Below are 22,295 nucleotides of genomic sequence, written 5' to 3'. Positions count from 1 at the left end.
TCCACTACTCTATTTCACTGTATGCCACATGCAGATTCCCCTGCCCATACCGTTGTGAGTTCACTGGTGCCTCATCCCTACCCTGTCCCTGAGGGGACAGCATCCTTCTGCACGCCCTCCCTTCTCTGTCTTAACCACCTTTCTCCTCTAACCAACTCCATTGAATACAACCCCTCACTCATTATGGGGCATTGCTGGTACATTGTAGACATCTGAGAAAGTGTAGCAACATTTTCAGCCTTGTTTATGACTGTGAATCTCACAGTTAAGGTGAAAGTATTAAAAACAAATACCATTAATTTGTACGTCTCTTCAAATTAATAGAGTGAGAGATGATGAAATATTCTCAGGCTTCCATCTGGGTAGCTGCGTAGAAAATCCGCAGCATTTTGATGAGTGTCATTCTCATCATCTACCCGGATGGAAACCCGAGAAGATTTCATTAGCAGAATACACCAGGAAAGCCTACATTCACAGTAAGAGATATCTAAAAACAGGGAGAAGGATAAAGCCATCATCAGTCCGAGGGCTGGTTTGAATATCATACTGCTTTACTAGGGATTGTTCTATTGGAAGTGGTGTACCACTGCCTTCCTCTGTTCTTCTGACCGTAGAACTTACTCACTCAGTCAGTTATATGGAGTTACATGGAGATCCATAGCTTAATGTGAGTACTGAATAATAGTACAGGTCACTATTTTTCACATTAAGAAACACTAAAAGAAGCTAAAAATATTAAAAGAGACAGCAAAAATTCTAGAACTGACTGGGATCTGTACACTTTTCCTGAACTGCTCATCCACTTGAGAGATACTTGTAAGTGCAAAATATGCTTATTTGAGCTTCTTAGTTAGTATACTCATGTGTTGTTTCCCTTTTTGCTTGATTTCCTACTATACACCAGTATTCAATACTGTCTACTGCTAGTACAGTGGGCATTTTTTCTTGCTTAAGACTGTATGACATATGTCTTTGAAAGTATAAGACAAACCATTTGCTGAGAACCAATTTTAAACCTATCACCTGGACCATGTCTTGCGTCTTGCTTATCAGAGTGTGAACACTTGATTAATTTGCTATTTGAACTCTCTTGAAATGTCGCCCCCCCCCCTCCCCCCCCACTTATGAGCCACTTAAACTGTAGTTGGAGTGATTAACTGCTGTCGCATTCACGACACAGTCCCACAGTCTAAAGCAGTGCTAAAAAGGAGTAGAACTCATGTACAGAGAGCTACCTAAACTTGAAACTGACAGTAGTAAGATTTTTGGAGTAAATCTAAATGTATGTCAGAAGGACAGTCTAATGGGAAATGAAGGTGGTGTATTAATTGTACTGGACAAGAATTTCAGATCTACCAGAGTCACCTCCAGACATAACAAAAAGCTTCAGAGAGACCCTCAGCTGTCTAAAACATTATGTTCCTGCATGTTACTGCCATCACTGGAGGAGACTTCACTAATGCATAATGCTTTCTCTAAAAATTTCTTGGAACAATTAGTTTGGAAACTCATTTATGATGAAAATATATTACATCTAATGGCAAAGAACAGACCTGACCTCTTTGAGAAGTCCTGCATTGAATTTGGTATCAGTTGCAGAAGTTGATTATTAAAGTAAAAGAGAACAACTAAACCAAGTAGAAAGTCTTAAATGTCCACTGATACAAATAGAGATGTCCAGTAATACAAATAGAGATGCACTCATGTCATACCTCAGACAGGAACTCGAAATATTTACCTCTGTGCAGTAAAATGTAGAGGAACTGTGACTCAAATACAATAAAGCACTGGATGGGAGGATCTTTCAATGGTAAATAATTGTTGTAATTAAACTTGGTGATTACTGCACAATATGTATAAACTGAAGCATAAGGCTACAGTGAAAACAATTCTGAATCAAAAGCATTTTGCTGTTAAGAGGGCAATGCATGAAACCTGCAATAAATACCATAGTAGAGTCTTATAGAAAGATTTACAAAATCCAGTATATGAGGGCTGTTCAAAAAGTATCCAGCTTTTATTTTTAAGTTCTGAATAAAATTCAGTTTTCAGTTGCAAATATATTTTTATTTCACCCATGCTGTTGCCACTGTTGGAAGTATTGCTCAGAAACCTATTTTTGTATGGTGCACAGCTGTTCTGTCAAATGCTGCATAATATAAAATTCTGCATAATGTCTTCCCTGTTCTCAAATATGGTCCCTTTCAGAGCCTCTTTCAGTTTAGGTAAAAGCCAGAAGTCGCTCAGTGCTAGGTCGGGGGATATGGAGGCTGACAAACCAGAGCCATATTGTGTTTGGCCAAAAAACTCTTGATTAATTTCGATTGATGCTTGTGTGTGCTATCATGGTGAAGGTGCCAAATAGTCGCTGCCTACAAATAAGTCTGGCTGTTTTTATATTACTGCTTCATGAAAGCAATGTAGAACCTCTTGGTAGTACTCTTTATTGACATTAGTATGTTCCTGTGTGTGCTTGTGATGGACCACACCACTGGAGTCAAAAAAGATGGTCAGCACGACTTTCACATTGTTGTTGAACTTCTTGCTTTTTTGAGTCCTGGGAATAATGGATACCTCCATTACAATGAGTGAAACTTTGTTTCTGAGTCATATCCACAAACTCGGGGCTCATCACCAGTGATCACCCAGCATGTCCTGTGCAATTTCCAAATGAAGTGGCTTTGCTCAGTTGTTAGTAACTTTCACACAACTTTTGCTCAGATTCTCCTAGGGTTCAAATGTTCTATTAAAATTGAATGAATGGATTCAACACTTGTCTGCAAATCATGTGATCATGGATTGTCTATACTGCATCTCCAAGTCCTCTCTTTTGTGGATGTTGAGGGCGTAACTGAACGTCCTCACTCTTCACTGATGAGCGGCCATCTTGGTGGTACCCATTGCTTCATCCCCAAACGCTTGTCAAACCTTGTGGGTTGTTTCAGCTTGAGAATCACCAAGCTTAAAATAAAATTTGATCCAATAATGTTGTTCCAATTTTTCTGTCATTTTGCCCACAGCAAAAAATCGGATGACTACTGCTAACATGTGTTGACTTATTAATAGCTAGCCAGTGACTTGTAGTTTCTGCAGTCATGAAAAAAGTCAGGTGTGAGCACTACATATGCCTATAAACATAGAGATAATGCATGGCTCAACACCTTCATTGGTTTTATCAATAAAAAACAAGCTCGGATACTTTTTGAACAGCCTAGTGTATGTAAAGTCTGTCAGTGGCAGAAAAGTTAGTGTTCGACAATAATGGATGACCCTAGAACTGAAGTCGTGTGTAGCAAAGCAAAAGCTGAACTTCGTTTTCAAATGTTTCTTTACTAAGGCACTGGCCCAGTTTACTTCTTGCACCACTGCAGAGGTGAGTGATATGAACAGTGGTGTTGAGAAACATCTGAAATGGTTTTTAAAAATTTTAGAAATGCCTCTATAACCCTATGGAATCACTGTGATGTTCTGCACAATATTTGAAGCTGAGTTGGCTCCATTTTTAGCCATACATAATGTAGACCAAAGTGTGCCTAGTAGTTGGAAGAAAGCATAGGTTATATTCATCTACAAGAAGGGTAGTAGAAATGATCCATATAACTACTATTAAATTTCATTTATATCCATTTGTTGTAAAATGTTAGGATGTATTCTGAGCTCAACCATTATAAAGAACCTTACATAGAATGACCTCCTCCATGCCTACCAGAGCCGATTTCCAAAATAAAGATCATGTGGCTCTCAATTTGCAATATTCTCACATAACATCCTGAAAGCCATGGATCAAGGAAATCATGTGGAAGGAAGTGCTACGTGAAGAAAATCTACACAAGCACATGATCTCAAAAGTGGTGTAATGATTGGAAACATGCTTTAAATGAACAGAAATTTAAAATGTTACTCTTCACAATACTCAGAAATGTAGCATCCTATGATTAACATATTAGTGAGTCATAATTTCAATCATATAAATACCTGGGAGGGGTGGCTCATATCCCCAACTTTGGGGATATGAAATGGGATGATCAGTCATTGGTAAATCAGATGGTGGACTTCAGTTCATTGCTAGGACACTGTGGTAATGCAGTTAATGATTTTTCTTTTGTGGGTGACCACACCCATGTGCTTTTTAAAATATTTTTATTCATTTATTTCACACAATCATGATTTTGGATTTATAACCATTATCAAGGGCAATTTGAAATGTCTATGTTAACATCAGTAGATGTATGGATCTGATGAACTGTCAAATATACATTATAATTTGGTAATGTTTATTTGCTATGCCCAGTTTCAGCCATATCATGTCTTTGGTATGTACTCATGTACAACTGTTTTATAAGACCAGATAAGTGTTATTTCTATAATGACATGTCATTTAGTCAGGTTGGAGACCTCATATTGGGCATGAGAATGTCTATGAAGCCGAAATCATGAGTGTATGAAATAAATGAATACAAATGTACAGCCAAACAGTGGAAACTTCTTAATAATAATAACGTAGATAATCTACACACAACTAAGCTGCTTTATCATAAGTGCATACCATCTTAGAATATTTCTTAAGCTATTACTCAAGAGCTACACATGCCAAATAGGAATCACAGAGGATACTGAACCTATACATAGAAGGGCAGCTTGATGGGTGACTGATTTGTCTGACTCAAAAGAGAGCATCAAGGAAATTCGGAAAACCCAAATTGGCTGATGGATGAAAACAGAAACCAGGCATCCCACGAAATCCTACTCAGAAAGTTTCAAGAATGAGTATTACGTGAAGAATCTACGAACAAACTTCAGCCTTCTATGTACTACTCCCACAAGGACCTAAAAATGAGATTATACTAATTACAGTGCATACAGAGGCATTAAGCAGTCATTCCTCCAACATTCCATATGTAAATGAAAGGCAGGCAACCCTAACATATGGGAAACAGTAAGAATATTTTGCCATGCACTTCACAATGGCTTCCAGAGTGTGTATGTAGATGCCGTAGCAACCATCTAGAACTCTTTCAAAGCAATGTTTCTATTTTTGTTTGGTTGGTAATGATTCACCATTATGGCTTACTTCTTTCAGTGCTTTGTTTTACCATGGAGCGGGCTGCATCAAATTTACAATATCAATAAATTACAATATAAATGATGTACAACATTAAAAATAATTTAAACAAATTCAACATTTTACTGAAGAATAATTTTTGTTCAACATATACATGGGCCACCCAGAAAGTAAGAAGACGTTTTAAAATAAAACAAGTTAAAAGTATGAAAAAACCAAATTTTATTACATACACTTTAAAGGTACACTCCTAAGCTGTTTCTCTATGTAATCACCATTCAAACTGAAGCACTTACAATACTGTGGTACAAGGTTTTCAATATCGTCTCTGTAGAAATCTGTCACTTGCCATTGCAACCACTAGTTTACACTAGCACGCAGTTCAGCAATCAGCATCAAAACACAGTGCAATGAGCTATGTATTCATTGCTGGAAAGAGGTGGTAGTCACTCAGTGCCAAATCTGGGTTCTATAGTGGATGATCAAGGATCTCCCATCCAAAACCCCATAGGAGCTCTGGGGTATGATTGGACGTCTGTTGTTGTAAAATAACAAAACTTTCGTACTAAGATTTCCCTGAGACTTGTTTTGTATCACCTGCCTCAACTTTGTCAGTGTTGGCTGATAACACTCTGAGTAATTGTTGTACCATGTTCAAGGAAATCAACAAGAATCTATGTTGACTCTGTAATGAATTTGTGACTACTGAATTTTTGGCCAAGTTAGCCTCTCTTCTAATTAAAATCTATCACATATCCCTCAAACAAAAAACCATGCCCAGCTCTTGGAAAAAGGCATAGGTCACCCCCATTTACATGGAGGGTAGTAGAAGTGATCCACAAAACTGCCATCCACTATCCCTGACGTCAATTTGTTGTAGTATCTTAGAACATATTCTGAGCTCAAACATAATGAGGTATCTTGAACAGAATGACCTCCTCAATGCCAACTAGCATGGATTTTGAAAAATCTATCATTTGAAACTCAACTCATGCTTTTCTCACATGGCGCATTGAAAGATTTGGATCAAGGCAACCAGGTAGGTGCTGTATTCCTTGACTTCTGTAAAGCATTTGACTTAGCATCACACCTATGCTTATTGTCAAAAGTACAGTCATACGGGGGTATCAGGTGAAATCTGTGACTGGGTTGAGGACACTTGGGTAGGGACGACACAGCATGTTATCTAGGATGGGGAGTCACTGTCAGATGTAGAAGTATTTTCGGGTGTGCCACAGGGAAGTGTGTTGGGACCCTTGCTGTGTGTACTGTATGTTAATGATCTTGCAGACAATACTCACACTAAAATCAGGCTTTCTGCAGATGATGCAGTTATCTATAATGAACTGAATACTGATAATAATTTGAAAGAAGCTGCATAAATATTCAGTCAGATCTTGATTAGATTTCAATGTGGTGCAGAGATTGGCAACTTGTTCTAGATGTTCATAAATGTAAAATAGTGAACTTCACAAAGCAAAAAAATGTTGTATCCTATGACTGCAATATCAATGAGTCACTGCTGGAATAGGTCAACTCATATAAATAGCTGAGTCTAACACTTTGTAGGGATATGAAATAGTATTATCACATAGGTTCAGTCATGGGTAATCTAGGTGGTACACTTTGGTTTATTGGTAGAAACTGAGGAAGTGCAATTAGTCTACAAAGGAGACTGCTTACAAACCACTTGTGTGACTAGGCTTGGTATATTACTCAAATGTGTGGACCCGTACCAGATTGGACTGACTGGGGATTTGAACGTATACAGAGAAGGGCAAGACAAATGGTCACAGGTTTCTTCCAGTCATGGGAGAGCTTCACAAAGATACTGAAGAAAATGAACTGGAAGACTCTTAAAGATGACTGTACACTATCCTGAGAAAGTCTATTAACAAAGTTTCAAGAACTGGCTTCTACGAATATACTACAACCACCTAGCAACAGGAAGAAACCCTAGTAACTGGTATACAGTAGGATATACCCTCTGCTGTGCACTTCACAATGGTTTGAAGAGTTTAGATGTAGATATAGGATCAGTCCCTTAGAGTCCCAAAACACAGAAGCCATGATCTTTCTTGCTGAGAGCGTCTGCAGACTCTTTCTTGGTTTCTTGTGAGAAATGGTGTGTCCCCATTCAATTAACTACATTTTGTTTCACAACTGAGATGCTTCGCCCAAGTCTGATCCCCAGTTAGGATACGATTGATAACTTCATTACCATTTTTCTCGTGATCTTCAAGGAAGGTCACTGCTGCAGCCAATCTCTGTTTTTCTGTGGTCTTCCATTGGTAATTTAGAAACCCATCTAGCACAAAATTTGTAGTAACCAAGTTTCTCCACCACAACTGGAAGCACAAAACTTCATGAAATTTGGGGTAAATGTAAAAATTCTGTAATTGTGGAATGACAATTTTCATGAATTTTGTCATTGATTTTCATTACCAGTTCATCAGTCACAAGGCTAGAGCTATTACTGTGGTTGTCATCTTGAACACTGGCATTGCCACTTTTAAAATCAATGCACCACTGCCTCACTTGGCTTTCACACATTATACCTTTTCCATACACACCACAATGTTCTCAATAAATTTCAATTGGTTTGTAGTTTTTTGCCAACAGGGCCTAATGAAAGAATGCACTCACAAGTGTTGGGATTTTCTATTGCAGCAAACATTTTAACACATCACAGAAAGAAAAGCAGCAGAAACAACGATCACACACTACCACCGCTGGATGCGTACTGAGTGTAGGAACTATATGGTATCAAGATGGTGGCTGTAGCCCTGCCCACCACTGCAACATCTGTTGCTTTCTCAATAGCCCCTGTATTTCATCAATAAGTGCTAAATTTGGAGAAAGTTCAAGAGACCCAGTTGAAGTCCATAGGCATTATGGTAGTGAATTGTACATGACTGTGCATGGTATATGGTTAATAGATATTGGTCTGCAATTACTATTTTCAGTCTCCCCAGGAGGTATCCAGTATCTTGCAAACATACTCAGTGTAACCATTCTGTGAAAGTTTGTGATCGATTACAAAGCACAGCAACTTTGCAGTTTCCACATGATCCATCCATTTGCCTTTGCTGGGGCAGAATGCCATACATATTATTTTCCTTCATTTATTTTGATCTTGTTTGAGATGAGCCACTCCTTGGCATTGTGAATAGCATACTTAGTTTCAGCACTGCATGAGAAGAATTATTTCTTTTGTCAATAACAGTAGTGTCATTGACAAATTGTAGTGTGTGACCAGCTTAGCTTAGGTCATTCACAAAAATGAGAGGCATTCTGATAGAACCTTGTGGCATGCCATGCTTGAACTTCTGTTCTGGAATGGTGCTCCTTGGATCAAAACAATCTGCCATCTGTTTACTAAGTAGGGCTCAAGGATAACTAGTGTGTACCTCTCACAATATTAGCATTTTGACTTTGTGGGTAAGCTCTTATGGGGATGCACTCAAATGCTTTGCTGAGATCACATTTTGTGACTGCCACAGACTCTCTCTCTCCAAATTTCAGTTTCTTTTGTGTTAATAAAGACAGTTTCAGTAGTAATTGTGGACTTTCACTTTCAAAAACCATGTTGTGCATGGCAGAACAGACTGTTTTACTCAAAGTAGTTTCAAATTGGATTTTCAAAAACAGATTTCACTAATCCGGGTAGGCCTGGCATGATTGAGATTGGTGCGTAACTTGGCACTTGGCAAGGGGGCCTCCCTTTTTGTAAATTGGTACTAGCTAGTTTCAAGAAGTCTGTGATTTCTGTGGCTAAGTAGTTGTTTACTGCTGTAGTTAATGGATGAGATATTTCAGTGATAATTTTCTTAAGGATGGTGCAGACCATCCTATAAATATTTGCACTCTAAAGGTTGATATGCTTTCACTATTTTCATTAAGACATTAGGTTGCACTTTCTTTCAGGTTTCCTTTTTGTGTTTTATTAATTACAATAGCAACAAGATACAAACACATATCTGGGCTTTCACCTACAGTATTTTCTGTCACTTTAATAAAGTAGCTGTTAAAATCATTGGGGCTTCAAGCTTTTGAGGAGGAGGTGTTATTTTTCCTGTGCTTGGTCACTAGATTACAGGCTGCCTTGCATGTCTTATTGGCTTCTCTTAAGAATATATCATTTTGTTCTTCTTTGCTTCCTCTACTTATTTCCTGTAAGGTCTTTTAGACTGTAAGTAATTACTGTCAAGCCAAGTGTTTAGTTGCAAAGTCTGCGTGGCTGCATTGGAACGGTCAATCAGGATTGCCACAATCCTTTTTAGATTAGCTATTTTCAGTGTCCAACATGGTACAAATGTGTACAAATTATTTGGCAGTTTTTGTCTATTTTTTTATTATACCATGTGTCTCTTAGGTATCAGTGGGAATATATCAGCCAACTTTTTTCCCTTTGCGATAACACTTGTGTGGAACTCGTAATGTGAATGCCATGTATTTGATTACTGATAAGTATCTTCATTTGTAGCTCCTAAATTTGTGCACTTTTTTCCCCCAAAAGTGTTATTAATAGTAAATGTCCTACCTTTCAAAATAATATACACATATTCACATTTGGTAGCATACAAAAATGTCTTTTGTTATTGGTACATTATATAAGTTTCACATTTTGTTGCCATAGTGAACAGCACTTTTTGCTTTTATAGGCTAGAGCTACAGTATAATTACTACCAGCATTTTCATGTCGTCTTATTTTTTCTATCTTAGCTACTCACTAACTTCATGTGTTCGAGTCATCACTTAAGTATGTAATTGTACTCATGCCATTGGTTGTATTGTGTCTATAATATAATTTTTAGCATGATGACGAAGCTTTCTGTATATCTGGCATACCTTGTGATTTTTTGGTGTTGATTTTCAGTATATGATAAATACACTGCCGGAAAAAAATTAGTACGCCTGGTAGGACGATGTCAATTTTGATCAGATGACAGCATACGCCGCTTCAGGCACAATAGAAGTACTGATAATGGTTTCAACATTGTCCATCATAGTGGCACAGCTGCCACATCACAACCTGTGTCTACACTTTAATAGGGAATGCTCACAGCCAGAAGGTTCAATGAGGTGTTAATGTGTGAAGCAAGCACGCAATCATGCCACAGAGAGGCACTCATGCTCCCTATGGACAAATGAGCAAGTTTGAAAGGGATTAAACTGTCGCCTTCCAAGTGGCAAAATGATCCTTTTGGAGAATTGCCATACAAGTTGCATGCTGCGTCAGTTGTGCAACTATGCTGGTATTAGTGGTCATGTTAACACACCTGTAGGAAAGGTGGATATCCACGCAGCACAGATGCCCTCCAGGAGCATCATATTGTAAGATCAGCAGTATCATAGTATACAGCTACCACAGCACAAGTAAGAGGGACTGTGAACCCAGGTGTATCAACACAACTGTTCATTAACAGTAGGACTATGGGCATGCACACCTCTTGCCCATCTTCCCCTCACACCACTGCATCAAGGTGCATGGCTTGATTGGTGCCATCACAGAATCACTTGGAAGATGGGATGGTACACGGTGGTCTTCAGCGATGTAAGCAGATTCCACCTGCACACAAGTGATGGTCGTTTGCAAGTACAATGTAGAGCTGATGAGTGCTGTCTCATAGAGTGCATTCATGCAATACACACTGGCCTCAGGCCTTATGGTCTGAGGTGTGATAAGCTACAACTCTCGTTCACCTTTGGTATTTCTGGAGGGGACACTATACAGCACTTGCTATGTGTACATTGTCGTTAGAAAAAAATGGCTCTGATCACTATGATACTTAACTTCTGAGGTCATCAATCTCCTAGAACTTAGAACTACTTAAACCTAACTAACCTAAGGACATCACACACATCCATGCCTGAGGCAGGATTTGAACCTGTGACCGTAGTGGTCACGCGGTTCCAGACTGTAGCGCCTAGAACCGCTCGGCCACTCCAGCCTGCGATTGTCGTTAGACCCATTCTTTTGCCAGTCTTGCAATAGGGATGTGATGTTTTGTTCCAATAGGATAGTGTTTGACCACACACTGCACCTGAAACTCAACATGCTCTGCAAGACATGCAACAACTTCTCTGGTCAGCAAGATCTCTGGAGTTGTCTCCAGACAAGCATGTGTGAGATATGCTGGGATGAGCAGTGACTTGTTAACCAACAACTCTTACAGAATTATGTGAACAAATCAAGTAGGCATGGAATAACACATCTCAGGACAGTATCCACCATCTGTTCGATCAACTGGATGGTCAAGTCAGCACACGCATTGCCTCCCGTGAAGCCTACACTGTACACTAATATGTGTGTTTCAGCATGGGTCAATAACTGGTACCCCAGAATTGCTTGTGCAGCTGATCTATAAATGCAATAATTTCTTGTACTCCACAAGCAGTGTTCCCACAAGAAATCTTGAGTGAATTGGAAACATCTAAAAGAGTGCACTAATTTTTATTTCCAGTAGTGTAGTTGTAGTGTGTTTTGTTACTAGGTGTCATATTACACATACTGCAGTATCCACAAGCACCTAGATTGCAGTGTTGTTTTTTGTCCTCAGGTATCTGAGTTTCTCAGTGTTATTAATTCAGCTATACCTATGGTTGCAAGAGTTTCCCATTTGATCACTGTCACTTTCTGATAGAGGGAATCCTACATACTACCTGATAAGTAAACCAGTGAATTAATATGTCAACATTACCATATATAACACAGGTTCAGCCTGTCTATGGAGTATTTTGCAGAGTTTTTCATAGGTCAGAGATTTGTCACTGATGAGAGTGCATGATTCAGGTTTTATGACCAATGTGAGATGAATGTTTTGGACATATCTCCACATAATGTTCCACTTCAATTGAGGACATTTTTCTCAGAATTGCTTACAGTGGACTGTTGCTGCTAGGATATTATAAATGTCTCATTCATTAGTAGTTTTGGCATGGGAACAAAGTGTTTCACGATGAGAATGTTTTACGTATAGTAGTTTTGGTATGCCCACCCTGTTGTTTATGTATGGTAGTGTTACGAGAAGTAAGGATATAAAATGTTAATTTCGCTAGGTTACTCAGTGGTGTGGTACTTCTTGGCTTAAATTTGGGTATCAGATTTTGGATTAGACTAAGACTTTGCTATCTGTTTTTGTATGTGGTTAATTAGGAGTGTGTTTAATGTCGCACGCTCACAAGATTAAGGCCTCCTTTTGCAACTGCTAGAATTAATTCATCAAACTGTACTTTTAAATATAATGGCACTCAATAACAACCAGCAAAAGCCTCATTGTAATTCGTTAGCCTAGGGAGGTGGGATAGGAAGGATCTGCACCATGTAGTATACCTTACTTGCTAATGATATGTCTATGGTGCTTTCAATTTATGACGGAACTCCAGTTTCCAGTTAGAATGACATTTCAAGGTGGTTCTTATTAAGTATAATACATTTCTCCAGTTGTAAATTATCTGAGCTGGGAGTCTGTTGAGGTAGAGGCCAAGTGACATACACAAAGTGCTCATTTTGCACCAGTCCACACTGTAAGTAACTTTGATGCCTTGTTCGATGTTTAACAGATTCATACTCTTTGTCCTGTGCTTCGCACCTGTTGCTGTTCTGAGAAAATGTGCTGACTTTGCGATGTCTTTTGGTCATGAGTTTACACACATCATTTCACCTTGTGTCTGACATACCAGTAACAGTTCATTGGTGACGGCATACATTGCCATTGAGACAGGACACCCTTTCCTCATGGACTGGCATTTGTGATAAGTTTCACAGTGAAGTTGATCAAACAACCACCATAACCCATTTGCTGGAGAGTCTGCAGTAGGTATTCATGAATAAGGCAGTTGAAAGCTTTTACAATGTAGTATATGCTTGATAAGTTTTGTAAAATCCTCCAACCTAATATCAAAAAGCAAACTACATGTCCAGGGCATTCATTCATAACTATACAGTGAAAAAGCACAAATCAACCCGGTATCAAAAGTTAATCTCTAGCAAAACCATACAGTGAACCAACAAACTCAGTGAACATTAACAAAACAAAATCACACAAAACCAGCAGTAATACAGTGTGGGAAACTCTTGCAACCAATGGTAAACACAGAACTTCACAATACCGAGACAGGCTAGTAACAAGTATGTTACAAGAAAGGAAAGATGGTACACTTTTCTACTCAGAAAAATTCATCCATGATGGTTAAACAAACAAATGATCATAAGAAGACTACCTCATACACAGGTGTAGAGTGCAAACAGCCATATAAAAGTCACTTCAGAGCCCAAAACAGAATGAAAACATCGAAAGACCCATTCTTCAAAACTTCTGCTATGCCACCAGCAAGAAGTTTCAAAGTTTAAAGAACCATAAAAGCAGAACAATAACTGAAAATTTAAGTAGAGTTTTACAAAACACCTTTCCGATTTGGAGGTCACCATTTAGGAGTGTGATAGGTCTCATTTGCCGTAGGCCTATCCTCTTTGTGATTTCCTTTATGGGTATTAGACAGTCCCTTGGCTATTCAGCCAGTATGCGATAAGTCATTTGCCAAGTCCAGAAGTGAAGCTCTACAAATGCGCCAGTAATGTTGGTAAAATTCAATGGAAAGCCCATCAGTATACAGTGATTTTCCTCTCCGGACTTTGAAAACTGCTGGTGTCACCCATAAAGCTGTCTTCTGGTATGAGGTTGTTTTCTATCTTCCAAAGTACTTTTTCCCTTAGTTAAGCATCAATAGTTGCTTACTGGAAAATATCATAGAAGCAGGCAAGCACATAAGACATTATTTCATGTGGTGTTTGTAATAGTTGTTGAGATCCAACAGCAACTTTGTTGATCATCATGGCATTGTGCCATTGTACTGAATATAAAATATGGTGGAGAGGCACATTTTCATCTTTGGCCATGTCTTTCAGTTTTGGATCTGATAATAATGGCTTCCAAATGGTGTCATTTTATATTCATTTTTTGCATTTGTATCTTTTAGTTTTGCATTAAGTGTCAGCATTAAGAACGTTTCCACTTTGTAATTCTCAAAGACATTGGCAATAAGATTCCACTGTCTGATTTTGCTATAAATATTGTCATGAATGGTTGATAATAGTATTATTGGTTTGGTATAACAGAACCACAAATCCAGAGCACTGGCACCTATCTTCACACTGAAGTATCTGCTGCCATTTCTGTGGTATCAAGTCATTGAGAAGATGTATATTTAGCTTCCAATATCCTCTGCTATGGTATACAGCCTGCCAATATAAATTAGTGTAACAATGGTAGGCACAGTAATCAGAAACATTAATAGTGGCAATGTCATAGTTTATGATTTTGCTATCAAGCTCAGGTGGAACACAGAGACTGTCTAACCTTCTTGCCACATCAGCACATGTAACCACATAAAGTAGTTGCTCCCAGGTGTAACTTAGGCATAATCCATGAACAAGGTGTTTTAGTTCAGGGAACATGCTCATATTTGGAATTTGATCCTTACTTCAAATGATGCTGCCAATAATTAACCTATCTGTGCAATTGGTGAGTAATCCCAGATTATTCATACAGAAAAAGGCTGCTCCATGTTGACAATAGTGTCCTCCAAGATTTACATAGGAATATAAAATCTGAACGTCATTAATATTCACACTGATACCTCTACCGCTTAAAAGATGTTGAATATTGTGATATGGAATACCATCACAAATTAAAATGTCAGTTCCAGTTTTGTTCCCTCTACATAGATTAAGAATGTGTTTGTATCCTGGTATGTTGAAGCCTTCAGTTGAAATGTCTTGTAGAAATGCCTTATCTACTCCAGTTCAATGCAATAAATCTCTAAGGCACCTAATTTTGACTTCAGCTGTATCCAACTTATGTTGACAGAGGATCAACCACATTTATTTTTTAATCCCAGCTATCTATGTTTGTGGTAAAGGTGCCCAGACAGGCATCACCTCTTGTAAGAAGTCTGTTTGCTACAAAGAGCCCATAAACGTTTACCAAATTCAGGAAGTTCTTTCCTTAGCACTTCTGTCCCCTATGTGTACATCAAAATCATCACACAGTACTCTTGTTGATGTACAACATGTCAGCTGACAACAACATTCCATCTGCATCATAAAGTATTAAAAATTTCCATTTCGCGAATGGAGCACAGAAACAATAATCATGTTTATATCTACTGACTCTAAGAAAGCCAATTTTAAACGTAAATCTGTTCACAAATTCTTTAATTCCATTCATGATTTTCTGTCATAGATGTCACTATTCGTAGAAACTGATGGAAAGTCATTGAGTAAAACAGAAATGGTTTCTGGTGTTTCCTCAAGGTAATGTTATAGGCCCTCTGCTATTTCTTACCTACATAAATAATTTAGGAGACAATCTGAGCAGCCATCTTAGGATAATGCTCTTATTTAAGGTTTAGTAAAGTCATCAGAAGACCAAAAAAATTGTAAAATGATTTAGAAAAGGTATCTGTATGTTGCAGAAATTGGCAATTGACCCTAAATAACAATAAGTTTTAAGTCATCCACATGAGTGCTACAGGAAGGCCATTAAACTTCAGTTACACAACAAATCAGTCTAATCTAAAGGCTGTAAATTCAACTAAATACCTAGGAATTACAACTAAAAACAACTCAAATTGGAAAAGAAAACATATAGAAAATGTTTTGGGGAAGCTGAACCACAGACTATGTTTTATCAGCAAACCACTTAGAAGAAGCAACAGATCTTCTAAAGAGAAGCTCACACTACACTAGTCCATCCTCTTTTGGAGTACTGCTGTACCGGGTGGGATCCTTAGCAGACACGATTAATGAAGTACATTGAGAAAGTTCAAAGAAGGGCAGCATGTTTTGTATTACTGACAAATAGGGGAGAGAGTTTCATGGATATGACGTAGGATTTGGAGTGCACATCATTAAAACAAAGGCAGTTCTCATTGCAGCAGGATCTTCTCACAAAATTTCAGTCACCAACTTTCTCATCCAAATGTAAAAGTATTTTGCTGATGTCAACCTTCATAGGGAGAAATGACCATCATAATAAAATAAGGGAAATCAGAGCTTGCACGGAAATATATAGGTGTTCGTTTCTAATACTGTTGCTTTGAATGGCCTCTGGAAAATAAACTGCTGTAATAGAACTTGAGGGGCCTTTTGGAACTATTCATTATTTTATCCTATAGTTCAAAGTCAATTTTGAAACTGCTATTTAGGGCTACTGTATGTAGCTTCTCCATTTTGAAACTACTGTAAACTGGAAAAGTATTTTGAAGAAAGCTATTTACATTTTCAGTTGTTGTTCCACTTTAAACTTTGTTCAACTGGAATCACTGAAACTACTTGCTGCTTATATAGCAGAATGGATCTTTTGATGGTTTCATTCTGTTTGTGCCCCTGAAGCACACTTTTATATGACTGTTTTTGCTTTGCAGGTGTGTTTACGATAGTCTACTTAAGATAACTTAAAGCTAAAAAATGACTTATTTACCAGCACCAAATTTTATATGGTCACTTTTAAGTGTGCTTCAATTCATAAATTAACATTAAAAAGCAAAAATTGCATACCTTTGTGATGAACTTCATCAGCACCATTGTTATCTGGAATAGCCTGGTCATTTACACCATTGTTCTGCACTGGATTATCATTTGACTTAATATGATGTGTGCTTCCTCTTTTTTCTGTGTCACCAGATGTCACTGTAGAATAAATTCTCAATATAATTATTTTCCATTACTAAAAATAAGTACATGTGTGACATGAAGACATAGAAGAAAACATTCCTCCATGTTTGGCTAATGTAGATTTGTCATATCCTGTATTTTGAAGGCAAACAGGTCATTAAATATGACTGCAGAAGCAGTGTACAAAATCCAAATACACTTTCTGGAAGAACCCAAGGTGTGTTCCAAGATGAAATGGTATACATAAGAGATAAACCCAGTGGTTTAGAACTAATACACGTAAGAAATAAACTTTTGGTTTAAGACCATTGTACAATCATGTTGTTGATAATGCTGCTACTTCATTCAAATTTAGCATAATTTTAACATTGCAAATGTTCCAACAACAAATATATGCTGCACTAACACACAGACACACACAAACACACATATCAAGAGAAAAGAGATTCTAATTTTGAAGGTACAAGAATAATCAAGAAAGAGAAGTACAAAGACAAGGGATACAGAATCTGAGACTGAAGTTCAATGAGTCCCGGCAGATTACAAAACGTTATTAGTTTCTCCACATGCTGTTTCTGTCACTGGTCGTGTAATTAATGAAAAACCACTCCAGTCCACTACCAGATTTGTCCTCTATAATAGGTCATTTTCAATTGGATCTGAAAACTGCCATAAATATTATAGATGTATAAGAGGCGAGCAAAAATGTGGAAACACCTAAAACACAACGCATTACCATGCCTAATATAGTATATAAAACCTGTTGGGTTTCAAAACAGTTTCCAGTAGTCCTGGAATGGATAGATACAGGTCCTGTATGGCTTTAAAGGGAATCTTATTTCATTCTTCTGCAAAATAGTGCCAAGTTCAGATACTGATGATGTTACGGATAGTGATTACACATCCTTCACTCCAAAGTAGACCACCAAAGACACAATAATATTGAGCTCTGATGACAGTGGTTGCCAGGTGAGATGCAACAATTCATCCCCATGCTCATAAAATCTGTCCTGAAACACACAATCATGTGAACAGGGGCCCTATCCTCTTGGAAGACATCATCACCATTGGGGAACAAACATTGTACCATGGGATGGATCTGGAAGTAATACAGACCTGCAGAGTAATCATGGGTTTCATTAATAGCAATATATTGCTTCCCAAATCATCACTGAACCCCTTCCCTGTTTCACTCTTGGCACATAAAATAGTCACAAGTTGGAAACTGCATGAAACAAGATTTGTCTGATCAAATGACTTTCTTCCACTGCTCCACAGCCCAAGTTTTATGGCTTCGGCACCACTTTTTCCTGGTAAGGGCATTTGCATCACTGAGTGGTTTTAGAATTCCAGCTTGCCCTGCCAATCCTTGCTTCTGGAGCTCCCTTCATGCTGACAGCTTCCACAAGTATGACATTCAGGTTTGTAGTGACTTCTGCAGCCCTTATAATTCATCACAACACTCTTCAATGACCATCTGTCACAATCACTTGACACCCACTTTTGTCCACTTTGTGACTTAGTGGATGATTGCTCTTCTACTCTCCCTGTGTGCAATACAAATCTTTGATATGGTGCCTCTTGAAATACCAAACACTTCGGCTACTTTGGTTACGGAGGTACCCACCGAATGAGCACCAACAATTTGCCCACATTTGAATTCTCTTATCTTCATCATAATGTGCTCGCAACCACACAGAACACTGTTCTGACAATGGCTGAGACATACAACACATTGAGAACATTACAAAGGTAATGTCTGCAGTCAAATAAAATAGTGCAAACAGCAGGCTCAGCTAGCATCTTTATTCATGTTCAAGCATGCATTTCTCATGGTGTTTCCATATTTTCCTCTGAATAAATACAACAATGCAACAAACCCAAGGAATATTTACAAAGCAATGAATTATACAGCCCATGTATCTCATGATACCACTGGACACATAACATTTTAAACCGACCTGAATTGCACTTTTATCATTTGGATGTTGCTTTTCTGCATCATAATGTACGTTCTACATTCAAGTATACACACATAAACCTTGTTTTCCATATTCCAGTATATTCAATATTTATATACCTATCATATTTATAGCAGTTTTCAGAGCCACTCGAAAATGGCCAAACATAAAGAGGCCAAAACCAGTAATGGACTCAGTAAAGAGATCAACAGAAACTGTAGAAGATCTCCATTATTACAAAAAAGTATTAAATTAACAAATTATTTATTTATATGTGATCCAAATCACTTTCTTTCCAATTAAACTAGAAGAAGGATAATTTTAATGTCCTGTAAACAAAATGTAGTGGTAACTCAGTGTGTTTTGGTTGTAAAGATGTATGGAATGAAAAAAAGATAGCAATGCAAAATTTTTCCATAGGGTGAAAGACACCTACCAGTCAACATAAGCAAGGCATCTTGATCAGCAGAGCGGCAATACAAGATTTGATGAATGTTAACAGATCAAAATTAAATCTCATTCTCTTCCAAAGAGTATGTACATATGTATCACCCAGATACATTTCCATTCATTTCAGTCACACACTGCAGTTGGGCCACAGTGTAGGAAGATGCAGAGATGTTTGTTTGACACACATACTACAGGTGGATTCTCAGTTACAGAAACGTAAAACTGAAAATTGATCTACACTGTTAATGTTCCTGTCTATTCACAAAAACAATATTTGTCTTTCTCCTAGGATATTCATTAATGTGCTAAAACAAAGCCTTATTACATTCAAGTAAGAAAAGAATGATACCTATAAGCAAAATACAATCATGATGAAGCACTATTATTCAGTTACTATCGACAAAGTCTACCTGCTGGTAACCAGCTAATGTATACCTGTGCAGTGATGCTTGTCTCTGAGGTACGCTGGTTCAAATCCTGGCTGTGCAGAAATTTTAACTGCCAGTATTTGGCCAGCCAAGGGAGGAGAGGTGATGCTATAAAATTCCTGATCACCAGTGCTTGTGCTAATGTCCTGGATTAAATCCCATGCTTCACAACATGGCATAAAGTGGGGGTACGAGACACTGTTGAGAGTGACCCGCTCATCACTCCATCCATATGTCACCTGACCATACACATCTACAACTACATCTATACTCTGCAAACCACCGTTAGGTGCATGGCAGAGGGTACGTCCCATTGAACCAGATATTAAGGCTTCTTCCTGTTCCACAGCCTACCCCACTTGAATAATACTAAGAGGATGCCAAGGTTAATGTCTCTATCAGATGAATGGATCACTATCAATAATGTCACATGCCCCAAAATTACATTGCAGTTAAAGACTGTGTACACTATGTTTCTTTATTCTCAGTGTATTATAGATGCAGGCCTGATATAGAGCAGCTAGCCCACGATGTGCTACTTCTACCATAAACAAATTTATTTCAGAAAAATCATCTGAGAGATGAAAGTGGCAAGTTGGAAGCTTATATTTTGAAGTACATACCTCTCCTTTTTAATCTTTCACAACTTATCCCAGTTTCTTCTTGAGGAAGTAACTAATGGTTCCAAAAGATAAGATATGTACTTAGTAGTAAGACAAACTGAAGACAGTTTGAAAACAGGTACTCAAGTGGTTCACTTCAAATAGCAACAATCTTTTATAAGAAACTGAGTTTCCAATTAATCAATACTGGCAAAAAAAGTCTACTTGTCAGCTTGAGGAAGATGTAAGATTTGAAAATGTGCATAGCAAATAGGCAGAACTATAATTTTTTTTACCTTGAGAAAGTAAATACAGAGAAAGCTATAGGCAAATTTTTAAATGTCTACAGGAAACCTGAAATCTGGTATCAGTAAATAATATTAAAATAAATACAGTGCTAGAAGCAGTTACACAACATTCTTAGGGCACAAATATCATCGTAGATTTTCTAGACAGATAAGCAGTACATCCTCATCCTCATCATCACCATCACCAACACCATCAGCCATTTGACCTCTGCTAGAAGTAGGGCTCCTCTACACAATCCCATGACTTAGAGCCTTCAGTTTTAAGATTCATGTTGCTCCAACATGTTTTCTAATGTTATCTAGTTATATACCTCCTTCCATGAGACTGTCACCTTGGTCTTTTCTTGCGTCTTGCAAAGCAGTAACTTCTTTAGTTAATCTATTGTCCTCTCAAATTTCTTGTCAATACCAGTTTCATTTTCAGTAAATTCATAATTATGTGATTTAGTTACTGTAGCAGATTTTCTAACTAACATTTTGTGTTACATCTTGTTTTCCCTAGAAGTAGCCCTATATATTATCTGCATTTGTTATAAATTACTCAGTTTCTGAGTTTGCTAACAACTATAATTAACATCAAAACACTTTAGGAAACTACCATAGCAATTTTTACCACAGATTTTTGTATCACCTTAACAGAAATCTTGTTTTGTGTATTTGCTTCAATTCTTATAGGGAATTATCAACTTAGCTCTACAGATTAAAAGATAATCTGCAGGTTTAATTTAAAGACCTTTGTTCACTGCCTTGTAATACATTGCATCAGTCAAAATGCGGCCCCACTGTGGATGCTTGATATTCATAAGCAGCTGGAAATTGACCTGTCAAATGATAGACAGCTGCTGCAAATCGGTGTGTTGGAAGAGCTCCTGGGAGTCATGTAACTGTGTTCCTTTTACCGGAGGTACCTCAAGTACTATCCTATCCTCTGGATCCTGTCTCCTCTGCAGAAAGTACAAGATCTGTCATTACCTGTCCACTTGACTGCAAGTGGCATGCCCGTGGTTGATCTAGGTGCTTTTACAGGGTGGACAGGGACCAGGGTGGGCTCAGGGTGCTGTACTGATTGCCCTTGCCAATGAGTTCGAGGTGCTGTCTTTCACTGATACTGAAGCTGTGCCTGTGAGACTCAATTCACCTGTTGTGGGGAAATCTTTTCTGTCCAGTGTCAGTAGGTGGCAAACGCAAAAGGGTAGCAGTCCAGTAATCATCGGTAGTTCACACATTATGGCAAATAATGGTACCCCTTAGGGAAATGGCAGCAAGGGACAGGAAAGGATACGAGGTGTATTCAGTGTATATGCCAGGGGCCTCGTTCAACATGTTGAAGAGGCTATTACAGCAGCCGTTGAGGGAACAGGTTGCAACCAACTGCAGGTTGTGGCATACATTGGAACAAATGATGTCTTTTGTCTGGGTTCTGAAGTCATTCTTGGGTCATTCCAGTGACTGGCAGAGAAGACTGAGAAGACCAGCCCTGTGTGTAGAGTTTCAACGAAGCTCACAATTTGCAGTATTGTCCGCAGAACTGATCGTGGCCCTTTAGTTCTGAGTTGAGTTGAAGGACTGAACCAGAGACTTTGAAAGTTTCGTGCAAGCCACAGGGTTGAGAACTGTATGGTCCCCCTAATAGGTCAGGTGTGCACTATACATCAAAGGCTACTACTCAGATAGCTCACTGTGTGCGCAGTGCACACACAGGTTTTTTAGGTGTCTCTCCATCCAATACAGCAATAGACAATAGCTGTAGGAAACCCAGAAGTATAAAAAAATGCCTTCCACAGGTTAGAGTATTAAAATCTTA

At 38.2% G+C, this 22,295-nt stretch overlaps 1 protein-coding gene across 1 annotated transcript in view; it reads right to left on the bottom strand.

Annotated features, from left to right (window-relative positions):
* LOC126272046 (thrombospondin type-1 domain-containing protein 4) overlaps positions 1-22,295 on the bottom strand; it is a 2,052,781-nt gene that overhangs the window by 5,226 nt on the left and 2,025,260 nt on the right. The window contains exon 18 of the mRNA XM_049974560.1: positions 16,626-16,757. Within this exon, the coding sequence (XP_049830517.1) occupies positions 16,626-16,757 (132 nt within the window). The remainder of the gene's footprint in view (positions 1-16,625; positions 16,758-22,295) is intronic.

This window comes from Schistocerca gregaria, chromosome 5 (assembly GCF_023897955.1).
Source record: "Schistocerca gregaria isolate iqSchGreg1 chromosome 5, iqSchGreg1.2, whole genome shotgun sequence".
Taxonomy (NCBI): domain Eukaryota; kingdom Metazoa; phylum Arthropoda; class Insecta; order Orthoptera; family Acrididae; genus Schistocerca; species Schistocerca gregaria.
The sequence above is the reverse complement of the archived record's forward strand: the minus strand, read 5'-3'. Positions and strand labels throughout refer to the sequence as shown.